General features: G+C 38.7%; 1 protein-coding gene across 1 annotated transcript in view; it reads left to right on the top strand.

Annotated features, from left to right (window-relative positions):
* The window catches only part of EPHA3 (EPH receptor A3), a 215,147-nt gene that overhangs the window by 124,543 nt on the left and 72,711 nt on the right, over positions 1 to 17,893 (top strand). The window contains exons 3-4 of the mRNA XM_026075985.1: positions 15,007 to 15,162; positions 15,675 to 16,010. Of these exons, the coding sequence (XP_025931770.1) occupies positions 15,007 to 15,162; positions 15,675 to 16,010 (492 nt within the window). The remainder of the gene's footprint in view (positions 1 to 15,006; positions 15,163 to 15,674; positions 16,011 to 17,893) is intronic.

Below are 17,893 nucleotides of genomic sequence, written 5' to 3'. Positions count from 1 at the left end.
TGTACATAAATTTAACCCGGTGTTTACTGTAACCAGGAAAAGTAGTGGGGAAGGACCAAACCATTCCTTAACAGTGAGTCCTAATACAGAAGGAAAACTTTACTCATTAGAGAAGAGGCATTAGAAAGTGAAATATGTCTTATCCGAAAGAGCCTGGGTACACAGTCAGTGCTAATTTGTGTCCCTGTTCAAAGTTGAACTATCTGTCCCCAAACATAGCTGCTCATCGTCCCTGTCCCAAGTGGTATGAAGCAGTGGAGAAAATCCTAATGATACTGGAGTAAGCTACATGCTCTTACATTGCTGTCCATGTGTTGTTCAATGGCATTTTTTTCAGCACAGAAAGCAGTACAAAAGAGATTTACTGCACAGGTAATTTATAAGACGGGAACCAGCCAAAACCAAGTGTTATGTGTGCCATTTGCTTGGCACCCAGTGGGTCTGTGAGTGCTTAATCAGCTTCTATGGCATGATGTTGGCTCTACAGTGCCAAATTTATAACTGTGGAGAGCTGTCTTAATCTTACTGCATGATGTCAGTACAGCAGACCACAGTATTGGTGACATCCATGTTAGTGGAAGATCATTTCAGATTAGTTATGGTCTAATGTGGCATTTCACTAATGCATTTTGACAGTACCTACAAAATACGTAGTTATACTTGCCTATCATAATCAGTTGTTCTGTATTTATAATCTGACGTACAACACAGGCAGCAAGAAGAGGATCAAGACAAAATGTATAAAAGCTTTACTGACTTATATGGACACTGAGTTTTATATTAGCTGCAGAGCATGTTTATAGATGTTTTTGCTTTTATTGTTATTAGGTTGCTATTACAGTTCAGCTAACTGGATTCATGCATCTGATGAACAGAGCTACTTACATTGGCAAAAACCTGCATATGAGATGTTTACAACTGACATACATGCACACCTGTATTTTAAGGTTTGGGTAGTGAAATGAGAGTTCATGATCTGCTGGACTGTGAACATCTCATACACATATGAGATGTCTAAGCACTTCCTGGGTCAGAAAAGGAACCATTTTCCTATTCTCTTTATCAGTATTTTGTGAGGACAGCAGGGATTCTTAGGATCTCRTTTGTCTCTGGGACTGGTATCTTTTGTTAGCTGGAAAAATTATTTTAAGAGCACTGTGTGCCTCAGTTTCATTTCTGCAGAACCAAGGTGATGATACTACCTTCATCTCATCTATCTCAGTGTGGTTTTGGGAAGACTGAAGAGTTAGGATATGGAAGGAGAATTGTCAAGTGCTGGACAGCAGTATCCAGCTATGTTTACTGTTGGATGTTAATATTTGGTGATAAAAAGAACTCAACGTGTTGTGTATGGTGGGAACTAATTGTCCAAATACAAGTCATGTTAATAATTGGAAAATTATTTCTGTTATGACTGTTTTGTTCAAGAACAGTCTTCTTTACTTTGTGGTTTTCATTGGAGAAATGAGCTGGTCTGTTTTTGTTCAACAGCATAATCCTTGGTGGCATTAGAAATATACTATATACCCCACATTAAATAAGGCTGGGATCATCCCTGCTTTTGAGGCACTAAGAATTACGTATGTAGACTAACTCCATTTGTCACATTATTAATGTGCCTTAACAGGGTACTTCTAGTAGAGGGCACAGTTTCTCGGGATTTGAAAGCCAAAGAGTTTTGATTTAAATTTGTTATCTATTGTTACAATTAGGACTGCTGCGAGTGCGTTCTGAAATTTGCTGTGTAGGAGAGAGGGAATTGTGCTTTGTGAGGCTCAGTCCCCATCGCACGCCCCACCTTCTTTGTCTTGAAGCCACTGCACAGCCTTGGACCTGTATTTTCATCGCTGTCCTTTGTAAGAAAAATTATGAGAATCAGGGCAAGCGTGAGTTTGTTGATGTATGGAGTTCAGGGTGAAGGAAGAAAAAAGAATAAAGAATTTAGGTATGCTGTTCTTACAGCTTTGCCAAAAACAATCTGAGAATAATATATTTCAGTTAATTTGAACTGATTATTTAACCTTATTTTTCAGTTAGCAATAAAACAAACAGGTGTTTTGTGCTTAGCCTCACGTAATATTCTGTTTGCTTTTATATAATATTTGGCTGTAAGTTTAGAGTGTGCAGAGTCCTTTTTTCCAGACATTTTATTGTTCTTTAAAATAAAATAAATACAAATATTAAGTCTGTGATCTAGCTGAGAAAAAAGAAAACCTTTTTCATTGTCTTGAGATTTGCTCTACTTTCTGGAACTGTAACTTGTTTTAATTTTTGCATGTAATAAAAGATTTTAAAGGCCTTATTAAATGATAAAATATAGGCCTTTCACTACTTTTATGACCAGACCAAAATATGTCTGTGCTTGAATATATCTGATACTCTTCAGAGAGCTGATTAAACTACTATTCTATTAATATACAACAATTTCCTGTGTTTTATATATATCAGCATGATGGTGTATCACTTATAATCTAGACAGCAGTGGGCTGCCCTGACCCRGTAAGATTCAATTTTGGTTCAATGCCCTACCATATAATTTACTTCATTATCAAATGTGGCATCAGATTTTATGACTGGATCTGATCAGAAGAAATACAATTAAAATAGGTCTTTCAGAAACAGACCTCTGATGAGTTTTGCTGGTCAATGTAACCAGCCATAACCTGACTTCCCCTATTTCCAAGGTAAAATGCAACAATTATTTGGGCTTAAACTGTGAGGTTCAAGAGTCTTAGTCTACTCTGAAGGAATCTGGTTGAAGTAGATAGGAATATTTCTGGTAGGAAGAGTTGTCAGCAGGAAAACACCCCAAGTCCTCTCTTCCATTCTTTTSTACTAATCGATGTAGAATTTCATGTCTTCTGGTGGATTTGCCTAAATGCTTTTGACTTTTGAGGGGTTTGTATGTCCTTTCAACCTTCTTGAATTCTGCTTTAGAATTGTTAAGGTGAACAGTGGAAAAATGAAAATCAAAACAAAACCGTGTAGGTAAACTCTTTGTGTTAAAAGATTCTTCCTTCAGTCAGAGAAATGTAGCATGTCTGCGCAGCAGAACATTTCTGTAAAACAGTGCAGAGTCCTGAAATGTATTTCAGTGCTGTTCTTTAGTTCTAGATAATGTTTTTAAGATGATTTTTACATTTTTTATAATTTTATTTGAATAAAACCTTTATAGAACCTGTAATTCATAGAGTTCCTATTATTTGGTCGTTTTTCCCCATAAAATACATTGGCATTAACTTGCTGCTGGTGTTGACCTTCACAGGAATTGAAAACTGTTAATTGAACATGGGGTATTTTGTATTAGCACACAATATCACCTGGTAGAGTAAATATACATTGCAATACTGGAAAGCTTAGTTCTCTTTCCTTTCTGATGATTTTTCTGCCTTGCAAGGTGAATGCTGTTGAAGAATATTGAGTTCCTGTTGTTGCTACTGTTTCTAAAGCTTCCTTATTATAAGGAAAGATTTAATTCTGTATTAAGTACTCTATAAAATGCATTGCATCAGATTCTGTTTTCTAAACATCTGAGATTCTACACCCCTTGAATTCACACAGGTATCAGGCTAGTGAATAAAAATGCTGATTTTTTTTTAAACCTACATTTAATTGGGCTTTTGTTCAGCAGATAATTGCTTAGCCTGCAAAGCTAGACTTTTTTTAATACATGCACAGAAAATGCATGTTAAGTAATTAAAACAGAGTTCTCTTTTAAAATGGCAAAATACCAAGGAAGTCCAGATAAAAGCTAAAGTGTACAATGTTTAAATATTGCACTTGAGTGGATAGATAGTTTTGTAAAAGCTTGAGCTTTTCCTTCCAGCTGTGAGCAGAAGATTGTCGGTGCACAGGTATCCCCAGAGGCCATAACTGTTTAGTTTTCAAGCTTTCCATTGGCAGGATGAAAATACAGTCAGTGAAAGAGACACATGAAGAGGAGAGGTAGTTTTGAAGATGACAGAAGCGTTAATGTCTTGGTCTTCTGGTTAAAGACTTACTAAGTCACCACTGAAAGCTCCCTTTATGCCCATTCCACATTCTAGTGAACATAGTAAAATACAGATAATAATTTATATTTATTTGTGGTTATATATTTTTAGGTCTAATAATAAGAAGAATTTATCTTATCATATTTTCATTACCAAAGCTTTTTAAATCTTTATTCTAATGAAAACATCTAACAATTAGAACAGTGAGGGTGGCTGACTGCCTTGAGAGATTTGAAGGCTGGTAAGCATGAGGTATGACTACATTAGCCAGTAGTGTAGCCTTGCAGAAGCAGATCTTTGGAGTTAAGCAGTTGGTATGAAGGACCCCATGGCTATACCATACACATTTCAGAGAATTTTACTTCAGAGTAGCTCTAGTCTGGTTCTGTAGACTAGATGCCCTGTAACAGGGAGTGTTTCTTGCTGTTTACCTCTTTATGTGCTCTGGAGACAGCTTTACAGTGTGAACCAAAGCACGGTAAGAGGGGACAACTGTGAATTTGCTTCAGAAAATGCTCTCCAAGCGTGAACTAAAATGCCTGTGTAGATGCACCCATTAATTGATGCCAATACTATTGCTTGCAAAGCAATGGCTATTTCTTGTACGCTGTTACAAATTACAACTGTGTTCTAATACACTGAATTACATCCCAAACTTACGTCAGTGAATAATGACAGTGACTTAAACCACAGGAATTTTCTCATACTGCTTTGAGCTTCTGCCACTGCAGGACCATTTCTCTTCTTAAGAATGTCCCTTTTTCATCTCCACCTCTCTATGACTCCAAGTAGCAACGTTTCAGTGGTTGGCAGAGGAACTAACAGTAAGGAATTCAGGGAATTCAGTAACTGTTGCTGAGTGAAGTGTGGTCATATGACTAGCTTTGGGTCTCCTGTAAATCTGAGTGCTTTTAAAATGCCAGCTTTTTTTTTTTGGTAAGGGAGAAAAGTAGGCCATCTCCAAAGCTTACTTTCTAAAACTTAAGACCTTCCAAGCTTCTAGCCTTCCTGTCTTGTTTCCAGTGGTTGAATTCAGAAATAGCTTCTAATCAGGGGAACAGCATACTATCTTTTGAATATCTCTGAATTTAGAGATAACTGAAAGAACTAACTTTGAGGTGTGAAAAAGTGAGATTCCATGAAAGAAGAATGTGCAGATATTCTAGCCCTGGCCATGCAATTGAGCATCAATTTTTTTTTACTAGCAGCTGGAATATTTCCCGGTGTTGTAAAATTGATTGTCTTTTTATGTCATTGTACTGCTTGTGACAGATACCAGATTAACTGCCCAAGAAACCAAAGTCCTCTGTTTTTATCAACAAAACAGGTTCAGGAAGGGCGCAAGGAACATAAGCTTCCCCCACACCGCTCAATCAATATGCCTCAACCCTGACCTGAAAGGATATCTCTAAGGGTAAAGACATTTGTTAAATTTCTTTTCCAATTAATTTGACAGCTCTGCTGAGACTACTAACAAAAGTACTAATTCATGTTAATTGCAGTAGTGGACCTATGTCATCCGGGAGCTGGGCTGAGCTCCTCTTAACATCATACAACCCACCAAGCAGCATTTTGATTAGGAGGTGTCACTGGGAGTAAGAACATTGGATTCGGATCTTGTTCTGCATTACCATGGGTGATTTGTATAAAAACATTCTTCTTTAATTTTTTCACCTGTAGAATGGGGACAATAATGATTTTCTGCATGTGATGGAAAGTTTCAAAAATATTCAGCCTCAGTAAATGCAAAATAATCTTTGCTTCATTCCAGAGAGTTTTCATACTTCTGAATTAACTGTTTTGGCTCAGAATACGTGCATTGCCACAGAAACTGGCAGAGGTAAGCTGGAAATTAAAAGCAAAATGAACCCCCAAATATGTTTAAAAAAAAAAAAAAGAGGGTATGAGAGAAAACATTGATTGATTGATTTATATTTTGGAATATTTCATAGGAAGCATTATTACAAGGATAAGAGCATTTTCCACCAGAAAAAATAGACTGCAGAACTACAGAAGAGCATAATCAAAGGCGCAGAAGATATTGCTATGAAAGTTGATTGAAAAATTTGAGATTGTTCATCACAGAGATGATAAATAAGTAGAACTTTTTATACTGTTCAGTTTAGAGAGGACACATCAGGAGCATCTGTTGTCCTTGTCTGATAATAAAAAATGAGGATACATTGATTTAGCTAAAAGGTGGCCAATCCTAAACTGAAGGAAGGACGTATTTTTTTACTCCACACTTACTACATAGACTGTGGAGAGGAATGCCAAAGAAATGCACTGAGATTAAGAATTTAGCAGAAAAGATTGGATATTCTACATGAATGCCAGTAATATGGAGGGTTGTCATACTTAATCATTGTTAAAATTAAATTAGCAGTTATATCAAACCTTGTGTTTCAGACCTTTGAAATAATCTCTAGGTATTAAAGATGAGGGCAAAATAACGAGGGAGGACAAACGAGTATCCTCCATCTGCCTTTCTCTTGCACTTCTGTATAGTATTAACTACCATCAGATACAAGATAGGCAAGTCTTAGGGCCAGATGTAATCTGTATGGCAATTCATACCTTATTTATGTTATTATTCATATTGTTAACCTGGCCTGGATCAAGTGCACAGGGAATTTAAAAAACATATGTAAGTAAAGTGATGAAAATTGTTTTTCATTTATTGGCTAAATTTAGGCCAAGGGGATTAGCAGGTACTATTTTGATTTCTCAGAGAAGAGCAATGTGTGAAGCAGAGCCACTTCAAGAGCCAACAAATTCCACCGAGCTTGAAATCAGCCTCTTCCCTGGAGCTTGTGTGCTGTGGTGCAGGGGCAGCCATGCTACCAAGGTGTTTTTGTTCATTTGTTTTTGTTTGTTTGTCTTAGAAAAGCTCTGCCATATAAAGGGGAGCCACCACAGTGGCATCTTGGTATTCCTTTATGGCACTTTGGGCCTATATTTAGTACATGGATGTTAAAAAAAAAACATCTATTGTCTGAAGCTATCAAGATCCCACATCTAGTTTGCCTTCCAGGAGTTCATAATGTAATTTCAAAGGGAAAAACATCTCATGCCTTTTTATCTTTCCAAATAGTCATTTAAAACTTCCAGATTTCGTGTGTGTGTGTGTGTGTTTGTACAGCCACTTGTTTTTTCTGATTCAGGCTGATGCTGATTTTTCCTGGTATTTCTTTAATTTAGATTTTTTTCCAAAATGCCTCCTGGATTAGGAAGTTATTTTTCATCTCTGTTTGGATTAAAATAACTTTTTAAAGAAACAGAGCATGTGGTTTCTTTGTTAGAAAAAGTAATAATGTAAAATATCTCAATGTGTCCAGCCTCTGCTTCAGGAAAGCATCTTTTTTAAGGAAAGTGAAAGACAGTGCTTATAAACATGGGTTTATTAAATTCCCTCTTTAAATACTTGCTTAAGTGTTTCACTAAATATGGGTGGAATTAAAGTAGAACTTTGTTTATTTTGTTTAAATTATGAATCAAGGCTGTGATTCTCAGCGTATTCCCATTAATGAAATATTTCTTATTCCCAAAACTGCCTGCAAATGAGCTGAAATGCCTTATGCATTTTGGAGCAAGATATTTGTGTACCACAAGCAAGAACATCTTTATGTAATGCTGTGTTTAAGACCTACTACATTTGACATTGCACTTTTAACAATACTCTTTAACAAAGGAGATACAGAAGCCTGCAAGGGATAACGTGGAGCTATTACAGACTGCRGTTGAAAGGTGCAGTGTTATTCCCCCGGGATAAAGCTATCTCGTATGTACATATAATTAATACGTCTGCCAGTAACAGTTATTAAACAAAGAACGGGAATTGTTTCTGCTGAATAACTTGACCTGGGAGTAAAGCCAATTTAAAAAGCATCTGATTAAAATACGTTAAGGTCACAGATCACTGTAAAATATGAAGTGGGGAGGAAGAGCACAAATTTACTCATGGGTAAGATTAGATACTACTGAATATGTTTTGTGTACTAGCAGCAGCTTTCAGGTGTAAAAACCAAAAAATGCCTATTCCAAAGATTATTTTTCTAGAGGCATTTCAGTGTTCCATTGTACTGAATCCTTGCCGCACATACACCATGCAGGCCATCCTGTGGAGCAAGCACTGGAGGGGTAGGAAACAGTGAAGAGAGTGGAGATCGTTTCCCAAGTCCTCAAGGCTGTTGGGCTCTCACAGTTGGAGGAAGTCTAGTGATGGGAAGGAAATTGGGCTGCTTTTGTGAATTGTTGATTTTTTCTAGCAGGGGACAGCTATAGTAGGTATTCAAAGCTGTCAGCAGCTTTGTCTGTGATTACTGTATTTTCCAGTCTGTAGATGCACAAGTGCATTTGATGCATGTTTCCTTCTGCTGTAGTTTTCCCCAAAAAGTTATAATAATAAATAGTTGCATTTTTCCAGAGCTATTGCACAGCTAAGAGTAGGGGAGATGATTTAATATTTAAAATGAAACTTTTATCTCCAAAAATACAGACATAAAATTGTCTCATGCGCAGAAAATATGATATGAGCTTTTTTTGACTTGCTTACAGAGCTTAACAAAAGCCTGTGGTGTGTTCTGTATTACTGCTAGCTGGTTTGTAATTATTTCAGGTAGTGCATATAGCCTGCTGGAGACTACAGTGAAGACATAACATTTGTTACGTCTTGGTAAAAGAATAATTCTAAGTTTTTATTTTCCCAATAAGCAGAACTGTCTGCCATGGGCAGTCAGTGGAAGCCAACATCATTCCCTCTTCCCGAGGGTGTTATTACCTTGGTGATGATAGAGTCTGTCCCCACAAGAACATTTAACCCTTGCTAAAATCTTTCTCAATCTTATTTCCCTCCTGCCCATAGCATGGACAGAGCACGTGCCAGCACCACAACCCCTCGAAGCGAAAGCGTGCTGTGCCAGTGCAGTTTCCTTCAGTGAGGATCCCCACCAGCTAGAAAGCATTAGATCTGCCCCTGCCTCCTCCTCCTCTTCCTCCTCCTCACCAGATATAAGGAGTTATCAAAGTCTATCAGTGACGCCCAGTTCTGTGCCTCTGTTTCTACTGCTATGAATAGTACTTAGCTTTGAAACTTACTCCCTTAAGTTGTATCTTAGCATTTACTCAGCTCTGATGACAAAGCTTGCCTTAAGTTCGATGGAAATGGGAATTGGAAATATACTGTAATTTTTAGAAGCCTGTTTGGGCTAGGTAGGTGTGCAAGCAAGATGCTTAGAGAGAAAGGATGTGCACATATGTAATGCTATAGATTATGTGACTTTTCATATAGTAATGGACAATGAGAGCTGCTGAAAATTGTTCTCAGCTTGTAGGGATTTTGCAGGAAATGTACATTATAATGCATTGTTTCCGCTGAGCAGGGTGCCGTGGTGAACACGGGAGGAAGAAATTGGACATTTTCGGTGCTGTGAAGGATGTGCAGCATAAGCTCATCACAGGATGGCTCAGGGCAGAATTCCACCTTCATTTCCTACTCTTGGTGTATCCAAACCAGAGCTATAGCTTCTCWGTATATTGTTATTTTTCATATACTGCATGAATAACACATATGGGTGGGTATAATTTGTGACAGAAGTGTGAAATGAGCAGTTGTGAAATCATCTTCATTTAAAGTTTATCATGGTTTCTGTCTTTTTGTTGTTTATCAAAGATACAAACAAGTACAAGAAGGGAAAGAAATGACTAGTCCAAGAAAACTAAAATGTTTTTGAGGATTTTATAAGGTTAATCTATGCTGTTGGTTATGCCGTCCATTTTCACAAGTTGACAGCTGTGTCACAGCTCATTTTGCGTGTGCGTGTGTGTGGGTGGGTGTGAACATGCTGTTTGGTTACTGATGATAAATATAGTGCTGTTGTCATCTCTGAGTGTGAACATAATATGCATATTGGAAAGAAGAACTCTGCAAATGATTTTAAAAGGGACCTGAGGACATTTAAGGTTTTACCTCTGAGTCAAGGTGAACTGCTCGGTAGGAGGCGCTTCCCTGCGCGCCTGCACTGTCAAAGCTAATCCTTTGGCTCCAGGGTGGTGTAAGAGGCTCTGCTGCTGCTAGCTGGAGTGCAGCGTTTGCGCAGCTGAAAGCCAGAGCAATTTGCAAGGCCCCAGAAGGAGCCTGCTCGGGGGGCACCTTCCCAGTTCCTTTGCAGAGGAGAAAGACATGGGATGTGTTCCAGTGCTGCTGGCACCTGTCTTGTTAAAGCAGGCAGGGGGGAAATGGTGTTAAGATATCTGTGAGCCGCCCTGGTTCATGTTTGAATTCTCTTATTTTCTCAATGCTATGTTTTAATGCCACAGTAGCGTTTTGCCCTTAGGCTTTTTACTGAAGAGCAGAGGAACAAAGGAAGGAAACATTTGATCCCTCAGTAAACGCTGCCCGTAGCACACACTGTTTAATGCCTGCCCGTATGCACTTAGCCTTGCGTCAAAGCATCGTGCCTCCATTGAGAGTACAAAGGGTGGAGTTCCTGTCCGACCGTGGAGTGCAGCTCACTTTGCGAATAAGCAGTTGCTTTGACCTTGTGCAGGCAAATGGGCCCTGTCAGGCCTGGCGTACCAGGGCCAGGAAATCATCTCTTCAGTCAGCACTAGTTCAGGTCATTAGTTTGTGTTTACAGCTGGGAATTGGTGATATTGCTCTGTGTATAGGGGGCTGCAGGATCTGAATACTAAAATGCCCCTATTTACTAACAGCTTTATATTTTAATTGAAAATTAATTCAAATTGAAATGAATCATTTAACCCTTAATAGGACCATGTTTTCCTTTCAAAGTCAAACACATTAGTCTGACAAAATTCACTTTGCTGTTGAAGACAGTCACATTTCTTTTAGCAGTAACTACCACAGAGTGCTACATACATTTGTTTTGCTCTCACTGAAATGTCTTTCCCCCTTTCGGTCTCTGACTGAGACAGCCTCATCAATTATAGCTTAAGGAAACTCATTTTTATAGAATAAGGAGGACAACTGGAGTCCTGAAACTGTTATCAGTAGGTAACTTCAGTAAAGTCAGTGTTGCTTACGCTCAAGTAGACTACATATTGTTTTAAAATAATATTTTAAATGGGAATTGTCACAGGAGTTACCAGTGTCAACAGATATTGGGCATCTGACTTGAGGAGACCGCAAAAAGCAAAACAAAACAGCTTTACTGTGTAGCTTATACTCTCAAGGTTTTCTTTACTACGTTTTAGTGTGCTGAGACATTTTTCTTCCTGATCCATTGCATTTACTTCCTCTCACATTGTTTCTCCTTCAGCAGTACAGTCTATTTAATATTTATTACCAAGAGTAGTTGACATTGGTGCGGAGACTGGAGCATTTCCTTCCTTCCCAAGTCCCGCAGTGCAATGGGCTGGAGGTGGGCTGTCAGCACAGGACTGCAAGGGCTGCTCCACCACTGAGCAATGGTGGTGAAGGGCCCTGCAGAAGACTTCTTGCTCCCCCTCGCTGTCACTCTAGGGCGGCTGCCCCAGCTGTGAGCCCKGTGCACAAGGGGAGCAGGAGCTGCAGCCAAGGCCATCATGGCAGTAAATGGGAGCTTGGGCATCTAGAGGCAGCTGCAGGAGAGCTCTTCTTCCAACCCTTTTTCCACCCTACCTCTTCTCAGGCACAGCCTGAGGATCGTGGATAGCTTTGAATGCATCAAATGAAAACGTTAAAAATATTGGCTAGTGGTCCTTTTTTTTTCCTTTTTTTTTTTTTAACATTAAGCCATTATTAAAAGTCAGTACTTTAAGCAATTAAGGACAAAGATAACCTCATTCTTCTCTAATTTGAAAGTGAAGGAATATTCCATATTCTCTAATGGAAGTGAAGGAAAGAATAATTCTTTAGCTTCTAGAAGAAAATGTTGAGAAAAAGCAAATGCTGTTCGCAGCTGGTTCCCATACTGAAATTACAGATTCTGTGAAGATTTCATATGCCAGTGCTTTTTTTCTCAGCCCGACTGAAGCTGAAGCAGTGGTATTCACCTCAAAAAGCCAAACTCTCTTCCGTCAATTAGTGTAATCCAATTTTTCTTACATACAAAAAAGAACCCCTCTTGAACAAAAGACTTTTTCTCCCTTGTATATCAGAGATAAAAAATGACTAGGAGAAGAACAATAATAGTAAATATGTTTTGACTGCTTCTTATCGGCACCTCCTTTCCAAGTTTTAATTTCAGGTATAATTGCATTTTTTTTCTCCTTTGGGCTGCAATGGTGAATAATCTTAAATTGATCTGACAGACAGAGACAGAAAGTGCAAGACAGCCTGAGGGGAAGATACAAATCAGATTGCCCTCCCTAGGGCATATTGGGGCGGCAAGGATCTAACCAGCTCCCCACCACACAGGCTGCTTGCTCTATAGAACAATAGAGGAAGTGTAAAACAATGGGATTCCTGTGCAACCTAGCGTTATTAGAAGGCTTACTGCACACTCCTCTTTCTTCTTGTTTTTTATCCATCCTTGTGCCATCACCACCTTTTCTTAAATGAGGTCTATGGGTTTCCACCTGAGGGATGAGACACGCTTATTAATGCAGTAATTGATTCCTGCATTTCTCTTCCTCACCGCACAAAATATGTCTGCTTCTTATGCAAGCTTGTTTCCTTATGTTAAATTCATTGCTGTATGAAAGTGTTGATGATAGGTACTTTGAAAATGCCCATTGAAAAAAGGTGTGTTTTAGTGCTTTGAATATATGGATTGACATACATTTTTTTCTGATTGAATATTTTTCTTCAGGCCAGCAGAGGCCTTTCTATGCCAAGAGACAGTAAAATAATTTAAGGGTCTTCTGTCAACAGGTGGGAAAGTGAAGAGTCTCATGTTGACTCTGACATATTTGCCATGGGACAGTATTTGGAAGGCAATGAGATTTGCGTCCTAAAAGTAAAAAGACTGCAACAAAACCAAACAGCCAACCCTGTGGGTTTTGATGTATTTGTTGATGTATATGTGTTTAAGAGGGGTTGAGGTTTCCTTTATTTTCCTCAAAGTAAAACAAACAAAAATCCGCAAATATCCTTGAAGCCTTTAAGCAGATGGAAGCAAAGGTAAACCCTGGCTAAGGGAGGTCAGGCTATACATGCAGATTGATATTAAGCTGTGTGAACTACAAGGTCGTTTTCAGCAGTTTTGTTTTCAAAAATTGCCTGGTGGGCCCACACATCAGAGACTCAAACATGAGATTATTTCATTGGGACTAGCAGCACAGAACTTTGTGTGGGATGTCTTTCTCAACTATTTTGTTAGCACAGAAGTAAGATGTAGCAGCTGCAGCCAAGCAGGCTTTATTTGCAAGGTTTGTGAAGTGCTAAAGGGTGGCTAAGATTAGCACTTCCTTGTGAAACATTTCATATTTCTCAAACTGTGTTTGATGTAGCATGAGGAGCTCTTTTCTTTATTAAGATATTTCAGAATAGGACATACATGTGTATGGGCACTTGTTTTCCTTCTGCTTTTCAGTGTGTCTCACTCAGGTGTTTGACACCAAAAACTAACAAATTTGCCTAACTCAGCAATTAGTATTTGGCTTCGGATGGTAACGTGGAAGCTGAACATTGGGTTTAATACTGCAGTTTCATTTTTTCCTCCATCCCTTACAAAGGTGTTGGGATTATTATTCTGACTATTTTTTCTCTCATCTTATTCTCCTTACAGGCGTTTTCTTCTGTTTGGGCAGCAAATGAATGAACCCAAAAGACCATATAGTCTTGTATCCTGTATTTTGTACTACATTTATGAATCATTTTATCTCCATAAGCAAAAATGAAAACCATGTACCTGTTTAGGCATACATTAAGACTGATGAACCCATTCTCTTGCTTCAAATTAACATTTAAATCAGTGACAGGTCCAGGGCCATTTTAACTGTTTGACTGTCTAGGCTTCAGATGCAAAAAGCAAAAGCTGAATGTGTTTTAAGACATACTCACTTTTGTTACATTGTCTGTGTACTGCTGTTCTTGGTATGAGAACAATTTTACTTGGTAAATTGCATTTGGAGAAGGATGTATTTCTTGGAGAGAAACAACAGCTGAACAGTAAAGTTTGATGATTGTTATCTGCTGTGGGTTTTTTTTATTATTTTCAGATGGTGAGATGATCTTAGCGAAAAGGAATCAACAGTGTTATTTTGCTGTATGGGTTTTTCATGAAAAGTTATTTACTTAATTGTTCATTTCTGTAACTTGTTTCAAAGGCTGTTTTCTTTGTTTTCTTCTGATGTAAATGTGGCACAGAGTCGATCTAAAATGAAGCATGAGTGGAAATAGAGGGAGTGTGCCAATGTTAGTGAACAGCAACACCTGGAGTTTGTCAGAAGCAGCTTATGTGGGCTCAAGCACCATCACTAGAGGACTGGGTTAATGCTAAAATCATCCTGGTAGTACAGCCCGTGCAAGTTCCTGATATTCACTCAATATCAGAAGCAGCTCATTGAGCCTGCTGTATCATCCTTCAGAAATGGAATAGATCTTTCACTGTTCAGGATTTTTTTTTGTTTTGGGCTGACTTTTTTTTTTGGGGGGGGGGGGTGGCCTGCTTAGTCATACTAAACTGAASAGACATAGGTTACAATTAGTGTGCCCCAAGGTAAGCAAACCTTGGTAACAGGGAGAAGATAAGGTAGCCAGATAATGCAAGATAGGGCCAATGCTTTTGTAAATTAACCAGACAGGAAGAATACAGAAAGTTCTGATAATGCAAAGTAGAAAGTAGAAATTATTTCTTCTTAGAGGTGCAATCCACTGGGGKTTTTTTTGTTTTTTTGTTTTTTTAATCCAGGCAAAATTAAATACAAATCAAAGTTTATGCATGAAGATATCAAGAGGTTTTAGTGCCATCATCGCTCTTATTATGAGAAAAATCTGTATTTTGTAGATCGTGAACACTCCTAAAAATCTGACCTGTGTATGGATAGATTCCAGGGCAATAATAAAGTTACATGATAAAATCAAGGAGGTATCCATGGGATTTAAAATTATACTTTTGTCAATTTGCAGTTTGTCGACCTGGGTTCTACAAAGCCTTTCCTGGCAACGTGAAATGTGCCAAATGCCCACCCCACAGCTCTACCTATGAAGATGGATCTCTGAACTGCAGGTGTGAAAAGAATTTCTTTCGTTCTGAGAAAGACCCTCCATCCATGGCTTGCACCAGTGAGTAGCATCATTATGCTTGGGCTGTTTTCCTCCATCTGTATCTCAGCATCTTGCTTGCTTCCTCTCACATTCCATTTTAATCAGCCCTTTGCTTCCTCCCAAGTCTTCTTACACGTTGGACAGGCTATCAAAAATTGTTGGGCTGAGTTTGTGTGTTGCTCTTTTCAATGTTCTCCTTGTTGTTCTCTGTCAGACTCAAGAGGCAGAGCTAGGACTTTAAATTGTTACCAATATTTTCAGGAACATCCATGTGCAATTATCAGTAACTGTCTTATACAACTCTAAAAGAGTATCCCTCAGTCCCGAGTTGTACCCTGAGAGTACCAGCTGACTATAGGAAAATAAGGTCCTTGATTGTCTAGGTCTGTAGTTCAGTGGAATATTTCAGGAGTTTCTACAGGAAAATAATTAAAAGAGTTGGTTATTTATGTTTGTCACTTTTGTATTTGCTCCCGTCTAAGAACACTACAGAAAAACTCATGCCTCTCCGTTCCTGTTTCCTTTTGTAGGACCACCATCTGCTCCGAGAAATGTTATCTCTAACATCAATGAGACATCTGTTATCCTGGACTGGAGCTGGCCCCTTGACACAGGAGGTCGGAAAGATGTCACTTTCAACATCATTTGCAAAAAATGTGGAGGATACACCAAGATGTGTGAGCCATGTAGTGACAATGTGCGATTCTTACCCCGTCAGATTGGACTCACCAACACCACAGTGACAGTAGTGGACCTTTTGGCTCATACCAATTACACTTTTGAGATTGATGCCGTCAACGGGGTATCTGACTTGAGTACGCTTTCCAGACAGTTTGCTGCTGTCAGCATCACAACTAATCAGGCTGGTGAGTCTCTTTCTGATTCCCCTTTCTGTGCTCAGAAATATTGAGATCTGAGTAGCTTTGTTTCCTTCCCCTATTTCACAAAAGTTACACTAAAGGTTTATCTGCTAAGGTAACTGACTGACTTGAATATGCTAGTAAAAATAAAAGCAGAAACAAACCCAGTGTGTGTTGCTGTCAAAGGATCTGGCAGCATGACTGTTATGATTAACTCCTAGTCCCCAGTTAATAATCTCTAATAACAGACTCATATGATTCCATAGCCAGAATGTGTTTTATTAATAAAACCAGATTTTAATAAAACACTCATTTCAATAATCTCCAACATAAATTACTGTAGTAATCTTAGTGATTAATTTTGATTAAATAGAGGCGAAAAAATGTTTTGATGTTAGACACATAAAAAGCTAACATTAAATTAGAGAGGTTTAAAACACTGTTTTTTTGTTTTGTTTTTTTTTTCCTTAGCAAGTTGTCTCACCAACTCTGAATCATTGCCAATGTTATGGGGGTGTGAAACTGAATACTGAATTAGGTCCTGGTCTCATAGCTGCTAGTGTACAAAGGGACTGCTCTGCTTCTATGGAGACTTATTAAAGTCATTGAGGCCCTGCATGAGCACAGCCAGCAGTATACTCTGATCATGGGATCAGGGCTTTTGTCACAGCTGCACTGATTCTACCATTTGTTTCTTATTTGCCAGATCTGAAAGATCTGAAGAATCTAGACTCTTCTCTGGCACTTTTTGGATACCAAAATTGCAGCAATGTTTGCCAGTGAAAGAAAAGACTAGGTCCTTAAATTTCTATATTTCTCCTCTGTGCAGTTTATCATCAAGAAGCTTTGTACTGAAAGCATGTGTATGTGCAGTGAGTCTGCTCCCATGTCCTTCAATCCCATGCAGTGTCCCAAAAATACCAACATTTCTGTCTTCCTCAAAGGGCAAACCAAGTTAACAGCGTTCTGCATAGACTTTCTCCTAGTAGACTATCTTATTACAATGTTTTTCATTATGCAGGATGTATCTCTGCTCCTTTGGTCACAGACCTGCCTTGGTGGAGACATAGAAATGTGAGAGCAGTCTGGATTCAGCATGATAGCCTGTTTTCTGAGAGCAGCCAGTTAATTTCCAAGTGCTCTGGAGGACCATGCAGTAGGCAGACACAGATGAGTCTGCCCATTTGGAAGGTCTTCTCATGATCTCTCTTTCTTGCCTAGGCATTGACTTCAGTTCTGAAACATTAATTTTATGTCCGTTCCAAGTAATTTGCTACTGTTGTAATTATATTTCTGGATATTTGTGTCAGGTACTTGAGCAGTCTTTGTTTAGTCACTCTCTTTTCTTCTGTTTTTTATATCAGAGATATTGCTTTTCAGCCTGTTCACCATTGTAGCAGTTAGAAATCATCTGGGGACACTCCACTGAATGAACTCTCTAGGATCAGTAAAAGGTATTTCTCTGCAGAGGTCTTCTGCTTTGTGATGTGCGTCCCAAGGGCCCTGATCTGGCTGCCTTTGCACTGTGAAGCAAGGTGGATTTTGATTTTGTTTTGGAATGCATGATTCGTATGACATGGTTGTCGGAGTCAATGCATTTCTGGCAGCAGCCATTTTGTTTAGTGCTACCCGCAGGCAGTTTAAGCAATTTGTTTGTTTTCTACTTTTATGCATAGTCCATTTTTGCTTTGAGTGTATTTAGGTAATGTAGATTACTGCAGGTTTGATTGTGCCATCCCTTGGTCATGGTGATTGGTTTGCTATGTTATATTTCCACTAGAAGTTATGTAAGGTGCTAAAATTAAACCTTCAATATGTGTGTAAGCCATGTTTTTAAGCATAGTTACAAAAATGCAATTTCTCTAGCATTCCCTTCCTAGCCAGATGGT

The sequence above is a fragment of the Apteryx rowi genome, unplaced genomic scaffold, assembly GCF_003343035.1.
Source record: "Apteryx rowi isolate R43461 unplaced genomic scaffold, aptRow1 scaffold_418, whole genome shotgun sequence".
NCBI lineage: Eukaryota > Metazoa > Chordata > Aves > Apterygiformes > Apterygidae > Apteryx > Apteryx rowi.
Note: the sequence above shows the minus strand (reverse complement) of the source record. Positions and strands in the feature narration are given on the sequence as shown.